Below are 16,468 nucleotides of genomic sequence, written 5' to 3'. Positions count from 1 at the left end.
TTAAAAATAATTATTGAGCCCTGAAAAATCAAGAATAATCTCTGTGCCGCACGAATGACTCTATCTTCCCCCCAAAAAAATGGTTGCTAGAGTAGATTTATTTATTTCTTTCAACTGTCAAAGCATCAAAATAATCACGGAGACGGTAATAAACTGACGCAAAATTACACTTTAAACGAAAAGATATTTAAAACAGATGGAAAATGTTTTAACTTCTATATAATTTTAGATCCTTTGATTCAAAATATAAGCTAAAATTTATCTATTTAGGTTTATTAAGAAACTAATTGAAATTAGTTTAAAACAATAGATGTGTAAGGCATGTAGTTTTTTCTCCAAATATACCTTATTAATGAAGAGAATAAGTAAAAAGAATGCAATAAATGAATCAAAAAAGAGAGAGAATATATGAGGGTAAAATAAAAAAAAAAACTCATTAAATGCTTAGATAAAAGTGAATGTTATCTTATAAAAAAAAAAAAAAACTAAGCCTCTCAAACAAAGTTTAGCTTTTAACATTTAAACAATTTCATTTTCAGATTCAATAGCGAATCAAGAAGTTATAATTGATTATTCACAAAGACATTTTATTCAATAACTTCTATCAGTATTCTTCCTGATCACCCATTTTATTTTCAAATTCAACCACACATGGTTATCTAATTGATTTTCTCATAGCTAACCCCAAGAATATATTTGTATTCCATCTTCTTCCATCATGACGCATACAACAAGAATTCAATGTAACTTTCGCTTTCCAATGGGATTAGGGAAAGTTCCTCCGTATGAAAGTCAACCAATCAGATGAAAACCTTAATCTGGACTCATTCAAATGACAATGATAGTTAACCAATAAAATACAAAGCCTTAAACCAAGTTGAAAGTGAATAATTCTGTTTAAAACAATACAAGGGCCTTCGTGGCGCAGTCAATAGCTCCATTTATTTTCAGCTAGGCCTTGCACTAATCTCTTTGGGGATTATTACTTTCTTAGCCCCCCTTTGGAATCATCTTTGAAATTACTTATAAAAATATTTCACACAAGTTAAGACAAATCTCTTTTCATATGTTTATGTCATATTTTGTAAATTGTGATTAAAAAACTACTTATAAGTTATTTTACATAGTTAATTAGTAGTTCAACACATGTACTGTTTACATGTTTTTTCGTTATTAGTGCAAGACTATGTGCAAGTTGCCTTATAATATACAAGTCACGAATACACTGCAGGACTGATCATGGTATGAGCTTTGTTTATGAAATCGCTCTTCTTATTAGAGATTATAATTTATAATCCAGAACATAATGTGGATGTGCGTTAATGAATCCTATGTTAAGTTGGACCAGTCTTTTTCTGGGAATGATGACATGAATAGCTTCATGAGTTTGTCAAATTCAAAACCTATGCTATTTACTAAGAGGAATTGAATCTAGCAGAAAGACTTAGTCTTCACAATATGGCAAATCCAAGTTTAAACCCCTGTTAGTAGAAATACTCATATTTAATAACCAACAATGTTTCGAATAAGATTACTTCCAATGGGAGGAGACATGCGTGTAGATGGAAAAAAAAAAACTATGCTATTTTATAGTAGACAACGAACAATAGTAATTCATTAAATGAGGAAAATATAGAAAAATAAGAGGATTTGTTGAGAAAAGAAGATCTATGAAAATAATAAAAGGGATTGCTGCATGCTAAAAGAAAATTAAGAAGAGCTCATCTGATGGGCTGGTATTGATCTGATATTCTTTTAGGAGGCAGCTTTCGCAGAATGAAGAGCACCAAACCAGACGGAATAATTTCTACTGTCTGCAATTCAGAAAACACAAAAATAAATATGTAAACCATTACAGTGACTACAAATAGACATGATCAGATCTTGAGTTTTTTCTCTTAACAAAATTGTATTTTACGTAGAAAATAGCTCAAGTACAAAGAGCAAGTACGTTAAGTTTTGATGATAGGGAAAGAAATATTTTTAATCTTTACATTATTTATCTTGTATTTATAATTTTTATCTAATATTTTTCAATAATTTTCATTTTTTATGCAGAGAAAGTTTTTGAAAACTGATTTTTTTCCCCCAATTTTCTTCGATTTTAATTGTATGTTAAATAGGTTCTAAGAACTTGAGCTGGAGGATGGTTCGGGAATGAGTATAAAATGAACTAATGAAATGAGCAACTACCCATCGTTTGAATGTTTTAAAATTAATTTGCTGAGGTAAATTAAGGACCATTGATGATTATCCCTTCATCATCTTAATTTTCATAATACTTTAAAATAAACCCTGAAGTACTTTTTTCTTTCTAGTAATAATAGAATGAATTCTTTAAAACCTACGATATCTCATCTTCTGTATGACTCATTTCTAACTAATTCATATATACCAATTGAAATAGATAAAATCATTAAATTTATCATGAAATTCAAATGATTTTCAATTTCAATATTTTTCTTATTAATTATAGTAAATCCAACATCGTATCAATTTCTATTTACTCTCACTACTCTTGTTGAATATAGACATATATGAAAAAAATATTTAATATTTTTTGAAACTATCAAATGACTTATTAAAAAAGACCAAGATCATATTCTGAAAGATACCTTATTAGTCATATCGCAAAATGTAAGGAGGATATGGGATGTAATTTTTTTTTTTTTTAGAAAAAAAAAGCACACTAAGGAAGTTAAGGGGAAAAAGTCACAAATTTAATGTGATTTAATCTCTCAAGTGAATCTATATATACGATCATCTCAAAACAATTTACCATAATTTCCAAAGATGAAAATAGCAGCAGATCCCTACTCATGCAATTTTTAATGAAAAAGTTCTAGAATACTCTCTAGAAGTAACAGTTATCTAAATCACTAATTACATAACATCCATAAATGAAGTTTAGTCGTGTTATCCAAATATCTGTGTTAATCACATAACAAGACTACTTGGGTGAGAAAAATTAATGACTATAAGTTCAATTTATAAGAAATGCTTACACATTCCTACACCTTAGACCCTAAACACTATTTAAATAAACATTTTTCTCTGTTTCAAGTCATAAATCCCTCTACTTCATCTAAAAATGAAACTATTCACAAAGAATCTCATGATATCGGACTCAACCAAAAATAAAAAATAATACACTCCGTTTTTTCAATTAAAATTTCCAATCAACAGAATAAATTGTTGCTCTCATCCCCTTATACCTCATGTCATATTACTTTTATGATAACTCATCTCTCTCTCTTTAAAACTCCCAGTAAATCCTTAGAAATCAACAAAAGTCATCCTCACCTTCTTAAAAGTTGATCAAAATTCCCTCTGCACCTTGTCCCATGCAAGATTATCAATGGAAAAATGTTTTCCTCATACACAGACATGCCTATAAGAAATACTATCTTCTTGACAAGGTTATAAAGTAAGCTTCTTCTTTTTTTCAAAATTATATAACTTCTAAAGAAACTTCGCAAGTTCACATGGGACCAAAAGTCCTGTGCATGACATAAGATTTAATATGATAAAACCTCATGACCAAATGGCTGAGTTTGACAATCATAGTTGATCCTTTCTTATATTTGGCATTTCTTAAATCGAGACAAAACCCATCTTCCATATGTTTTTTTTTAATGTAAAATCACTTTCAAAAAGCTAATCAAAACACCCTCCATATCAAACACGTGTCTCATTCATGCTTTAAGGCCCAATAATTCTTGTGCGAATAATTGGGTTAAAGATGTAAAACTCATTTGTTTATCTTCACTCACAACAAGAACACTGGAAGTTTCCTTCAGTTTTGTCATTCTCACAAATGAAAAATAAAACAATGTTGACCAGTTCAAAGATGGTTGGCTGCAACAACTAACATAAACTAAATATCTATTACCAAAAAAAAAAACACAAACTAAATATCTAAACCAATGTCAGTATTCATTTCTTTTTATTTTTTCATTAATTTAATAATGCATGTTGTAATTTTGAAAATTTGTTCGTCTCTTGTGGACATCCTTCGAGGTCATTATCCTATCAGAACTTTTATGCTGACAACTTGGTTTTTCATAATAATACATCAAGGGCATTTAAGGTTTAGTTATGATGACTTATGGCGGATTTTTATACTTTAATTTGAAAGATGGGGGAAAATCTATTCTCATTTCTAATTTTTCACTGATTTGCAGCTACATGTGCAAAGAAGATTGTTAAAAGTATTAGTAAGGAAAATTGAGCAAACTTTTTTTATTTCTATGAAAAAAGATAGAGGGAGTCGAGAAAAATACTTTAAAGTTACTATAGAAGGAAATATCATGGTAAACAATATATTTAATTAGTTAGTTGTTGATAAAGTACTCCCTCCATTCCTTATTATAAGAGACAAATAACCAAATTACGTTGATAAAAAAACAGTTAAAATTAGTTAAGAACAATTAATATGTAAAAAGTACAATATTTTTTCCAACAATACCCTCATTAATAAGGAGAGAGAGCATGAGAGAGAATAATTAAATTATTAAAAGAAAGAGAAGTGGGGGGAGAGAGAGTATGAGTTGGTGACAAAACAAATAAGAGTAAAATAAAATCAATACAAAAAAATAGAGACAACTTTTAAGTGTCTCTTATATATAGAAACATGCCATAAGCATCAAATGTCTCTTATAATAAGGAACGGAGGGAGTATAATAATGTCTAGCATTTTATATAACCAACTCATTAATGAGTGAAATATGACTCTCTGTTTTCGTTATTTAAGGAGGTAATTCGTTTCTGGTAAAAAAGAAAAAGGGAGATAATTAGTTTACTCAAAGGAATACTCTCCTTGCAACAATGGAAGAGTCAATTTCATGAAAAAGGCAATAAAGGAGAATATTGCAAGGAGATGCTCCTTTGTAGTATACAGAAAAAATGGTCCTCTTTTTCGTAATTTTTCTTTACTTTTTTCCTTGTCATATACCAAAACACATGGTTTTGGTGTTGTCATATCATTGAAGCAGTTGGAGGTATACTCAGGCATGATCCCAACTCTAACTGAGGATGACCCTGAAAAAGGTGGGGTAACGTGCCATTCATTGCTAAAATTAATCTCCCCGTTGGGTTTAAACTTTTGACTATACTACTTAATTTTCCTTTGACGTGTCATCTTATGGCTTAACCACCATGTGATCCTTCTGTTCAAGTTTTAATGAAATAATCACACAAAAATGAAAAAGCTTACGTTTCATTTTTAAAGCTATGATGTTTTGGAACAATTGCTCAATTAATCAAGCCTGTAAATTCGTTTAACCAAATGTCTTCATATTCTACAGTAATAAACTGATGATCATTTACTACATTAATGTAATTTAATATGTAGCCGTGAGACTGTCTGGCACAATTTAAAACATAACGAGAAATATAATATACTACTTTCAATCATTAATATACGAGCTAGTTTGATATTCAATTTGCTTCTAAATATAAAACCCTGATCTACTTAGTTTTTCATATTTATCAATTTTTTAAAGTAGTCCATGTAGTAGTTGCACATGTTAAATATTTCATCAAATGATAATTCTAACTAATACGCATGATTAGCAAGAGTATTCTAAGAAAAATAACACATATTTATTATGAATAACTAATTCAATTAATTTTTTTAATCTACTAAAATTAATTAACTAACTTTTATATTAAAAACCGGAGAAGGTAGTATCCGACAAAGTATATTATAGGTTATAACTTACCAAGTAATACAGCAGGTTAAGAATGGGATGATCCAAAACATCAAGATCTGCTTTCTTGTCAAATGCAGAGATTGCAAGCTACAATAAGAACCAAGGATGCCTTGTCAAGAATCAAGAATAAATATATAAATAAAAATTTCATATGATTATGTGCAATAAATCCAAAGTGAAAGTATCCCACCAAAACACATCTGATCATGAAACAAGCACAGCATATACTTGTGACAGAGCCAACCTGCCAAGTAGAAAAGTTTAGGCTCCAACAACTATTAGCAGTATCGGACTTTCTCAACAATTATCTATTCATGCCTGATTCAAATCTCATAGAATAAGTAATTGCTCAACTTACTTTTTACAGATCAAACTTTATACGTTCTGGGCACTCTTATCTTAAAATACTACAGTAAATAGATCAGAGACAGAATGAAATTTCTTTCCAATGTGTTCGAAAATTAAATTTCAATTAAAAAAAATTGACTGCTCATTATTGCGGCTCCATCTTTATCAGTGTATGTCATGCTTTACAGATTACGTATAATAGCAAACTACACACACGGAGGAATTATATTTAGATTAGATTATAAACTTTTTCTCGCCATATTTCAAGAAATATGTCATAGGTAGGACATACTTGTCTTCTAAGATTTGAGTTATAACATAACTCGTAGATACGAACCTCATAAAGCTTCTTCTGACGACCTCTAGATTCAATGGGGAAGCGTCTCAACAAGAAAAACAGCCTACATAAAAAGATACGTGTTCAGTGACCAAGAACAAGAATGGTGCTTTTCAGGTAGACAATAGCTTACCTCCCACCGTACAACAAGAATCCAAAAGCAGCAGCGAACGAAATAACTGCAAGATTTGGACCCAAAAAAAAGTCGGTACAAGTTTTGCAACATCATCCAAGTATACATTTGAATTTTCCTAAGAAGCATCTGACTATAAATTCATCCTAATGTGTTTTGAATGAAATCAATGAGCTTGTTATACTTCTCCGTTTCTTAATATAAGACCTATTTAATTAATTTGATTAAATTAAAAAAGTTAGGTAAATTAGTTAATTATAAGAAATATGAAATGTTTTTCCTAGAACACCATAATCATCTTTCTTAATATCTTCCTTCCCTCTTCTACTTAATTATGGTTGAGGGAGTATTCATAAGGGTAATTTAAGAAAAATTGATAAATATAAAAAATAGGTCTTATATTTAAGATTAAAATCAACTCAACAATTAGATCCTATATTAAGAACCGGAGGAGTACTATTTTATCAAAAGTGGTCACAAAATGAAATGAATATATAAGTAATCAACCAAATGATGTCGACAGAAATAACCTGAAAGGAAGAGCTTAGCAGCTTCCACAGTGGCTGAAGTTCTGCTTATGGTAAGGGAAATCCAGATGCATACCTATAATTATCCGGATGAGAATATAAAAAAGGAAAAGGTCACGTTAATTTACATAATCACGGTGCAATTTCTTCCCAGACTTCGGAATTAAGATGACTGACAGGGAAATAAAATATATACTCTTTACCTGCGTGAAGTAAATGATTCCATTTATAATGAAATACGCAGGCCTAAGTCGATGAGCTGGTGTTCTTCTTGCCTGAAACAATGTTGAAACAAGTGAACCAAATAAGACAAGCAGCAAACTAATCAAAGATGACTTTCATTGTAGTGATTTTCCAACAGATATACCTGATGATATATCTCGGCCCAGAACAAGACAAGCAATGTATAAGTGGAGAAAAACAGAAGACCTGGTAGATCCATTAACACCTGTTCCAGTGCCTAAATCATGATATTATTGCATGAAATAGGTCAGAATATGATCGTAAGATGAGAGATCCAGTAACTTAATTGAGGTTGAATGAAATGCATCGACAAGGTCAAAGAAATTGAGAGGAATGAAATAAAACCTGGTTCCGATGTCACACCATGAGGCTAAAGTGAGAGGATTATAACAAAAGTACACTCAAATGTAATTTTTAGTTAATCTACTTTGTATCTTTCCTATGAAATGCTTAGATGCGTAGAGTTGAGTAAAGGAAGAAACCTTTGGTCTAATGAGGAATACAGATTGGTAGAGACCGAGAAGAAGAGCCCTTGCTGCAAATTTAATGTCGTTTCAGTAAAGCTTAGGCAAATATATTTATTAACAGATTGATTCATATATGATTGGCAAATCTTACATCCATTGACAACGAAATTCATCAAGTGGAAAACCTTCTGTGTTGTCCATCCATATTCAGGGACTCTCAATTGAATGCGCGCAAGTTGCACCTGAAGATAAAGACATTTAATAATCCAAACAACCAAAAGCACGCTGTTCGCTAACATGATGTTCATCAGAAAGTTCACATATCTGGCAAAACGAATGGATAACAAGAAAATTTTTGTTTCCTTCAGATAATAAAACTCACAAGGATGAAAAGGATGCAATGTTTGGCCACTAAATATAGTCATTTCAATGACAGTTAGGTTAGAGAGTTATTGATCATTGTGTATCTTTAGATCGCAAAAAGAAAGAAAAAAAGGGAGAACAATGCCTCTGATCAATTTATCAACGAAAAAAGCCCATAATGCAATCAGTTCCGATGGATATCTCACTCCATTTTCTCAATGCCAGATTCTCAAATTAGTTATCCGAAAAATGAGAGGAAATCACTTATCAGAGCAGCTAGGAAAAGCGAGGCAAAACAGCTTCAAGAGGATTAATAGCAAATGCCTCAGAATAATGTCAGTGAAACCAAAAGTCACATCACTCTCAGCAGATATCTTGCTCAGTTTTCTTCTATCAAACATCAATACTTCAAATTTCTCAGCACTATGGCATTGCGTCCTGTATGCATCTCGGTGCTTTATTAGTTTTCGCAATGCTCGGCTCCCTGATAATTTGTAAAAGGTTTATATGAAACGGAAAATTTTCCCGGAAAAAGACAGAAAAATCACTCACCAGAGCAGCAATGGAAAGCAACGCATAAGCGGCACAAAGGGCGAAGTAAATGCCTCTCTGCCATTGATCCGATCCGTCAATGCTGTTCCACCAATCTATTACCTCAACGACCCCTCCTCCTCCTTCAAGAGGAAAGACATTTGTCCATAGCAATCGCGCCATTTGAGAGCTTTCCAAAACAACAACAAAAAAACAAAGTAAAGAAACTAAAGAAGACGATGATCGATTAAACACAGTCGAGAGGTCTCTCTCTCTGTGTGGGTGTGTGTTCAGCTAACAGAACAGAGAGAGATGGAAACACGTGGCGCCGCCCTACTCGTACACGTTGGCAGACCCGATTCTACACGTGCGATTTTGTAACTGCCGGATCGACCTCGTGTATTTATATTTTGCATGCTGCTTTTTTCCCATTACTGCTATTTCATTTCATTTTTAAAAAAAAATAATGCTCTTCTGTTGGTTTCTATGTAAAAACCTATTTTACGTGTTTATTAATTTTTTTTTAAATTAACCTTATTGACATTTTTTAATAATAATTGAGTAGAAGAGGCAGGAAGAGAATTAAAAAATATATATTTAAGGTGTTTTAGAAAAAAAAAATATCATATTAACTAATTTAGCTAATATTGTTAATATACTTGGATTAGTTAATTAGTTGTTATATTAAGAATAAAAAAATTACAGAACAAGTAGTATAAAGGAAGTATGCAATAATGCTATATTTATTAGCATTCCTAAAAATGCCAAATTATAAATTATAGAATAAACTAATTATGATATTTTAAGGAAAAAAGGAATATCTTGACGTAATGCTATTAGTTGTGAAATTAAGGCATAAGAAAAATATTATTTGTATAGCATATATGAGAAAGTTATCTTCCCTCGCATAATTATAGAAACAAAAGAACATTATCATTATTGATAATATAGCATTCTTTTTAACTATAAACATTGTTTAAATATGATAATAATATTTTACTGACAGAATAAAACGTAGGTTCTACCCATCTCATTGTAACTAATACTCGTCCTTCTTCCTTATTTATATATAAATTTGTAGTTACTCCACAATTTGCAACTTAAAATTGTTTGAAGACCTAATTGTTAGTAAATCAGTTTTGCTGGAATGCATTTGGAAAAATCACTGAGGTCAAAAAAAAATATAATCACCCAAAAAGCCCAAAAAAGAAGTGAATAGTAGGGATATTTATGGGACGGCACGGGACCAAGACAATCCTATTCCGTCCCATCTATTGTGTTCTTTTTTTTGAAATTTTTAACTTTTTTATTTTAAAATCAAATGTACTTGGAACATAAGAACTCGTTTTAAAAAGTATACAAATCAAACAGATTAAAGAAACTGACTGAAAATTAGCAATAGCTGAAAATTGGCAAAGAAAAAAAAATATTTTTAGAAAATATATAAATTCAAAATATTCACTAAAAAATCATATAACTCATACAATAAAAAATTGTAAATTGTAAACAATATAATTTAAAAAAAATACGAAGTTGAAATAAATTTCTAAAGTTAAAATAGATAATATATCGGGACGAGATTAGGACATGACACTTTCATTTCATTTCAAGACATTTTTGTCGTGTCTCAAAATGGTTGAGACCAGAATGAGATGCTGGGACAAGACATAATTAAATACCTATAAACAACATAATTTTATTGTTATTTTTTGCAATGCAACTTGTCATTAACTGGTCATGAGACTTTTTGATAATTACATTTGTTTTTTAAGATTGTACACTACCTTTCTCATACATTTACATTTTCTTATATTTTATTAATATTTCTTTACCAACATCTGCTACTTTATAATGTCAGTCCAATATCAATATTAGACTTATCAAGCATGCCAATCATGTCATTGCAACCTAGTGATCAGATTTTTTTTTTTTAATGTACAGGGTTGTGACTTTCATCCCATCTGTAATTAAGCTCTCGCATTGTGGATTTGATCATATCTCACTTATTACTTTAAGTAAGTCCACGTCAAAAATAATAACAAGAAGGTTGATCTCAAATTTTGAAATATTAGGAGAATTTCATGCAACTCAAATTTTTGGCATGTAGATTTATGGCTTAGCAGTACAATACTGCCATTTCTAGTTAAAATTAGAGAAAGATGACGATTCAATTTAAAATTTAGAAAAAAAATTGTAATAACGTCTCATCAAAGAGAATTAAAAACAAAAAAAAACTCTTAAAATTATCAATTTATTTTAAAATCCCAAAAAACCTCATAAAGAGATTTTATTTGTTTAATTATTAAATTATTCTTATCTTTTTTTAAAGTATGTATTGATAATTAAAATTACAGTCGTTAGCAACTTAAAGTCTAATGATTAATAACTATCTTAGTAGATATTGATAACTCATATATTATATTTTTGTGATGAGTTAAGAAAATATGATGTTAATATCTGTTGTGATAGTTATTATTCTTCCGGTCCTTAATATAGGACCTAATTGTTGAGTTGGTTTTGGTCCTAAATATAAGACCCATTTCTCATATTTATCAATTTTCTCTAAATTACCCCTATAGAGACTCCTTCAACCATAATCAAGTAGTAGAAGAAGAGGAAGTATTAAGAAAGATGATTATGGTATTTTAGAAAAAACATGTGACATTTTTTATAATTAACTAACTTACCTAATATCATTAATCTAATCAAATTAGTTAAATGAGTCTTATATTAAGGACCGGAGGAGTAATTATTATAATTTTAATTATCAATGCATACTTAAAAAAAAAGACAATTTGACAATTAAACAAATAAAATTTTTTATAATGAAATCTCTCAAGACTTCTGAATAATTTAAAAATTTTAATAATTTTTTTGTATTTAATTTTGGGAAAAAGACAGAAAAATACACTCTTAATTTCAGAAGTCCAAAAAGGTCCGCTGAATTCAACAAATCCCAGTTTGGTACCATGAGACCAAATTGGGATTATTATGTGAAAGGAAAAGACCAAATTACCCTTCATTTTAAATATTACTTTTAAAATATCACAGCCCCTACTGGCCGGCCGGCCACCGGAGCTCCGGCGACGGCGGTCACCGGAGCTCCGGCGACCAGCCGACAATTGGTCACCGGAGCTCCGTCGGTCGGAATTTTTTTTTTTGAAATTTTCACAACTTCAATATAACAGTTAACAACTTTTGTAATGCGATTAACAACTTCAATATAGCAATTAACAACAGCTTTTCTGGAAAATTCAACAAAGTCCGGCAACCGGAAACAATTTTTTTGAAAATTTTTACAACTTCAATATAACCGTTAACAACTTTTGTAACGCCATTAACAACTTCAATATAGCAATTAACAACAGGTTTTTTTGAGAAATTCAATAAACTCCGGCGACTGGAAACAATTTTTTTGAAAATTTTTACAACTTCAATATAACGGTTAACAACTTTTATAATGCTATTAACAACTTCAATATAGCAATTAACAACAGCTTTTCTGGAAAATTCAACAAACTCCGGCGACCGGAAATAATGTTTTTGAAAATTTTTACAACTTCAATATAGCGGTTAACAACTTCTGTAACCCTATTAACAACTTCAGTATAGCGGTTAACAACAGGTTTTTGAGTTTGTTAAAGACATTACTGAAGTTATAAAAATGCCAATTTTTGAATTTAAAAACTTGTTGTTAACTGCTATATCAAAGTTGTTAATCGTTATATTGGAGTTGTAAAAATTTTCAAAAAAACGTAATTGTTAACATTATACTGAAGTTAAAAATTTTTACAACTTCAATATAACGGTTAACAACTTTTATAATGCTATTAACAACTTCAATATAGCAATTAACAACAAGTTTTCTGGGAAATTCAACAAACTCCGACGACCGGAAATAATTTTTTTGAAAATTTTTACAACTTCAATATAGCGGTTAACAACTTCAGTATAGCGGTTAACAACAGGTTTTTGAGTTTGTTAAAGACATTACTGAAATTATAAAAATGCCACTTTTTAAATTTAAAAACTTGTTGTTAACTTCTATATCAAAGTTGTTAACCGTTATATTGGAGTTGTACAAATTTTCAAAAAAACGTAACTGTTAACGTTATACTAAAATTGAAAATTTTTACAACTCCAATATAACGGTTAACAACTTTTATAATGCTATTAACAACTTCAATATAGTAATTAACAACAAGTTTTCTGGGAAATTCAACAAACTCCGGCGACCGGAAATAATTTTTTTGAAAATTTTTACAACTTCAATATAGCGGTTAACAACTTTTGTAACCCTATTAACAACTTCAGTATAGCAGTTAACAACAATTTTTTTTTGAAAAATTATATAACTCAAAAACCTGTTGTTAACTGCTATACTGAAGTTGTTAATAGGGTTACAAAAGTTGTTAACCGTTATATTGAAGTTGTAAAAATTTTCAAAAAAATTGTTTCCGGTCGCCGGAGTTTGTTGAATTTTTCAGAAAAGCTGTTGTTAATTGCTATATTAAAGTTGTTAATAGCATTATAAAAGTTGTTAACCGTTATATTGAAGTTGTAAAAATTTTCAAAAAAATTGTTTCCGGTCGCCGGAGTTTATTGAATTTCTCAGAAAACCTGTTGTTAATTGCTATATTGAAGTTGTTAATGGCGTTACAAAAGTTGTTAACGGTTATATTGAAGTTGTAAAAATTTTCAAAAAAATTGTTTGCGGTCGCCGAACTTTGTTGAATTTTCCAGAAAAGCTGTTGTTAATTGCTATATTGAAGTTGTTAATCGCATTACAAAAGTTGTTAACCGTTATATTGAAGTTGTGAAAATTTCAAAAAAAAAAATTCCGACCGACGGAGCTCCGGTGACCAATTGTCGGCTGGTCGCCGGAGCTCCGGTGACCGCTGTCGCCGGAGGTCCGGTGGCCGGCCGGCCAGTAGGGGCTGTGATATTTTAAAAGTAATATTTAAAATGAAGGGCAATTTGGTCTTTTCCTTTCACATAATAATCCCAATTTGGTCTCATGGTACCAAACTGGGATTTGTTGAATTGAGTGGACCTTTTTGGACTTCTGAAATTAAGAGTGCATTTTTCTGTCTTTTTCCCTTTAATTTTTTTACATAAGATCATATTATGATTTTTTCTAAAATTTATGGCATCCTACATTGAAAACCTCAGTTGTAGCTCCAGGCGGACCCGTGGATGTGTGCAGGGGCAGAAACTGCACAGAAGAAGAAAACAAAACAGAGAGAAGGCAAAGTCAAGTAAGTCCGGATTTTGCAGGAACTTTCTCAGAAATTGGTCGGACGCTATTATTTTACTCTTCCCAACAAATTTAACTTCACTCCATTAAATGCCAACACTGAATTTAATTTAATCCCATCACCATTTCTTTCTGGCGGAATTTTTTTTTTTGGGTCAAATTTCTGGCAGAATTAGTGTATGACAAATTTTAGTCATATGAAAATTGCGTATTTTGATTGTTTGGTTTCATGTTTTAGAAACAATTTTTTATTTTTAAAAACAGAAAATAAAAAAAACTTATTTAGTAAGTTGTTTTTAGTTGATTGTTTTACAAAACAAAAAACAATAACATGTTTTTAAAAAACCAAAACAATTTTTACACGTTTTTTTATTTTTGTTTTTATATTTTTAATTCTTTGTTTTGAAAAGTTTTGAAAAATCTTTTTTTCTTCTTACTTATTATCCAGTACTTATTATTATCAACAACAAATATTACTTACTAAGTGCAGTTTTCTATGATTTTTTTTCAAAATGATTTTTAAAATTATTATCCAAACAAATTCTTTTGTTTTTTGTTTTCAAAACTTTTTCTAAAAAATAATTTTATAAAATTGTTTTAAGAGCAAGAAAACAAAGAACAAAAACAAAGAAGCCCTAAGTTTCTTTACACAATTTCTTCTAATCTCATGTGTAAGTTATTTCTAACGTGTTTTATGATACTTAAGAAAAACCTTAAATCTAATTTATTTTGTGTCCGAATTTAACAATTTTCAACGTTGCCTCTTCTAATGTTTTTCTTAATTTTGATAAAAAGTAAAGAATTTATGACTAGAAATAGCACTATAACGAAGGTTGTAATTATAAGAAGGGAAAACTAGTTTTGAAGATATTTACAGATTTACCTAGTTTTAAATTAGGTCTTTAGAGTTTTTTCCCCTTTTTATTAGGTTTTTTTAGTTTTCACAGTTAATAAATCTATAGTCATTTGTCTTTGAAATTGTTAAATTTGAATTAGCAGTGCTGACATAGGAAACACTTGGAATATTTTGACAACTAAGCATCTGTGTGGAAAAAGTTTAGCCAGCTTCATCGGCAATTTCCACAAACCCCTCCGTTTTCTGGGTAGAAAAAGTTGTTTTCAAAGATGGCTAAATTTTTTCCACGTAGATGCTTAGTTGTCAAAAATATTTCAAGTGTTCAACGTGCCAGCACTCTCTCACAGAATTTCTTACACCATCAATTCAAACTTATTGGTCTTGGACTGAGGGATTTGACTGTAAAAACTAAAAAAAAAAAAAACCCAACAAAGAGAAAAATTAAAGACCTAATTCAAAACTAGGTAAGACTATAAGTGCTTTCAAATTAGTTTTTTCTTATAAAAAATTATGACTTTATGTTATTTTTTGTTTTAAAAACAGTTTTTTTGTGTTTAAAAAAACAATAAAACGTGTTTGGTAATTTAATTTTAGCTAGGTATTTGAAAAGCAAAAAATTATATTTTTTAAAAACCAAATATAAAATAAGATGCTTTTTTTTGTTTTTTGTTTTCATTTCTCATGTTTTTAAAAAATTGGGAAAATCTTTTCTTTTTCACTCACAAACCGTTTACCATGTGCTCCTCCCACGTCATTGTTGGCGATGGCCGTCACTTGCCACATGCCCCAATCATTCGTCGCCATCTCACCGCCAATAAGGCACGAGTTTTTTTGTCACTAAAGAATGACTAACTTGCATTTGTGATTATATGTAATTCAGTCGCTAATTTCATTGGTGATGGCCTGCTTTTTTGTAGTGGTGAAACTAGATTAAGAATTTTCTATCTAGATTTGTATTTCGTCCTAAATTGATAATTTTATTAAATTTAAAATGATACTAATAAAAAAATGGACCTTAAAAAAGTCTGGTGCTTACTCCTCCTCTGATCCTATTTATAAGCTTACGTTTAGAAAGGAGTATGATTCATTTTATAAACTTCAATTTGAGTTTATCTTAACATTTAATATATATTTTTAATGTTATTTTAATTATTTCTCTCTTATTAGATTTTCTACACATTTTTTTTTTAGTATTTATTATAATTATTTATTATTTTAATTAATTTTAACTAATTAATTTTATTTATAAATTAATTATTTAAAATTTGTTATAAAAGCACGAGGGAGCGGGTGGCAAAATTATATTTGTAAAATGAAGCACAAAATTTTATGGAATTATGTCCTACCAAACTTGCATCCCATCACAATTACCTCTGTGTCCTTCAAATAAGCATTTATTGTCCGTAACCAGAAAAATCCAAAGATTATTATTAAACCCCTCACACTTTCCTGTCTTTAGTGGCAGATTTTGTATTCTTCCATCAGAGAAGGGGCGTGAGAGTTAATGTCTTGTCTGCAAAATCTAACCTGCAGCGTTGACTTGTTGATTTCAGATCTAATGGCAATTCCCTCTTTTAGTATTATCAATTACTGAGATTATCTTTTTTAATTATTACTCCTTCCTTTCTAGTATTTATTTGTTGTCAGAGTTCCTTCCCATTCAAGTCTCCAGCATTAATCAGAGCTGAACAA

General features: G+C 30.1%; 1 protein-coding gene across 1 annotated transcript; it reads right to left on the bottom strand.

Annotated features, from left to right (window-relative positions):
* Positions 1 to 1,721: 1,721 nt before the first annotated feature.
* On the bottom strand, positions 1,722 to 8,846 carry LOC114736918 (tobamovirus multiplication protein 1-like). Its single transcript, XM_028924800.1, has 11 exons — positions 8,685 to 8,846; positions 7,921 to 8,011; positions 7,785 to 7,837; positions 7,427 to 7,519; positions 7,263 to 7,334; positions 7,063 to 7,135; positions 6,533 to 6,578; positions 6,400 to 6,463; positions 5,905 to 5,958; positions 5,720 to 5,801; positions 1,722 to 1,810 (listed from the first exon to the last, which is right to left on the bottom strand). Exons 1-11 carry the CDS (start codon positions 8,844 to 8,846, stop codon positions 1,722 to 1,724), a joined length of 879 nt encoding a protein of 292 aa, XP_028780633.1.
* Between the last annotated feature and the right edge of the window lie 7,622 nt (positions 8,847 to 16,468).

This window comes from Neltuma alba, unplaced genomic scaffold, assembly GCF_004799145.2.
Source record: "Neltuma alba isolate B1F8T4 unplaced genomic scaffold, ASM479914v2 tig00013384_pilon, whole genome shotgun sequence".
Lineage (NCBI taxonomy): Eukaryota > Viridiplantae > Streptophyta > Magnoliopsida > Fabales > Fabaceae > Neltuma > Neltuma alba.
This window is presented reverse-complemented; position numbering and strand designations above follow the sequence as displayed.

Coding starts and splice junctions, on each gene's coding strand:
- LOC114736918 (XM_028924800.1), bottom strand. CDS start 8,846: ATGGCGCGATTGCTATGGACAAATGTCTTTCCTCTTGAAGGAGGAGGA. Junction 7,838..7,920: donor GAATTTCGTTGTCAATGGAT/GTAAGATTTGCC, acceptor TTAAATTTGCAG/CAAGGGCTCTTCTTCTCGGT. Junction 7,520..7,784: donor TATTCCTCATTAGACCAAAG/GTTTCTTCCTTT, acceptor ATCATGATTTAG/GCACTGGAACAGGTGTTAAT.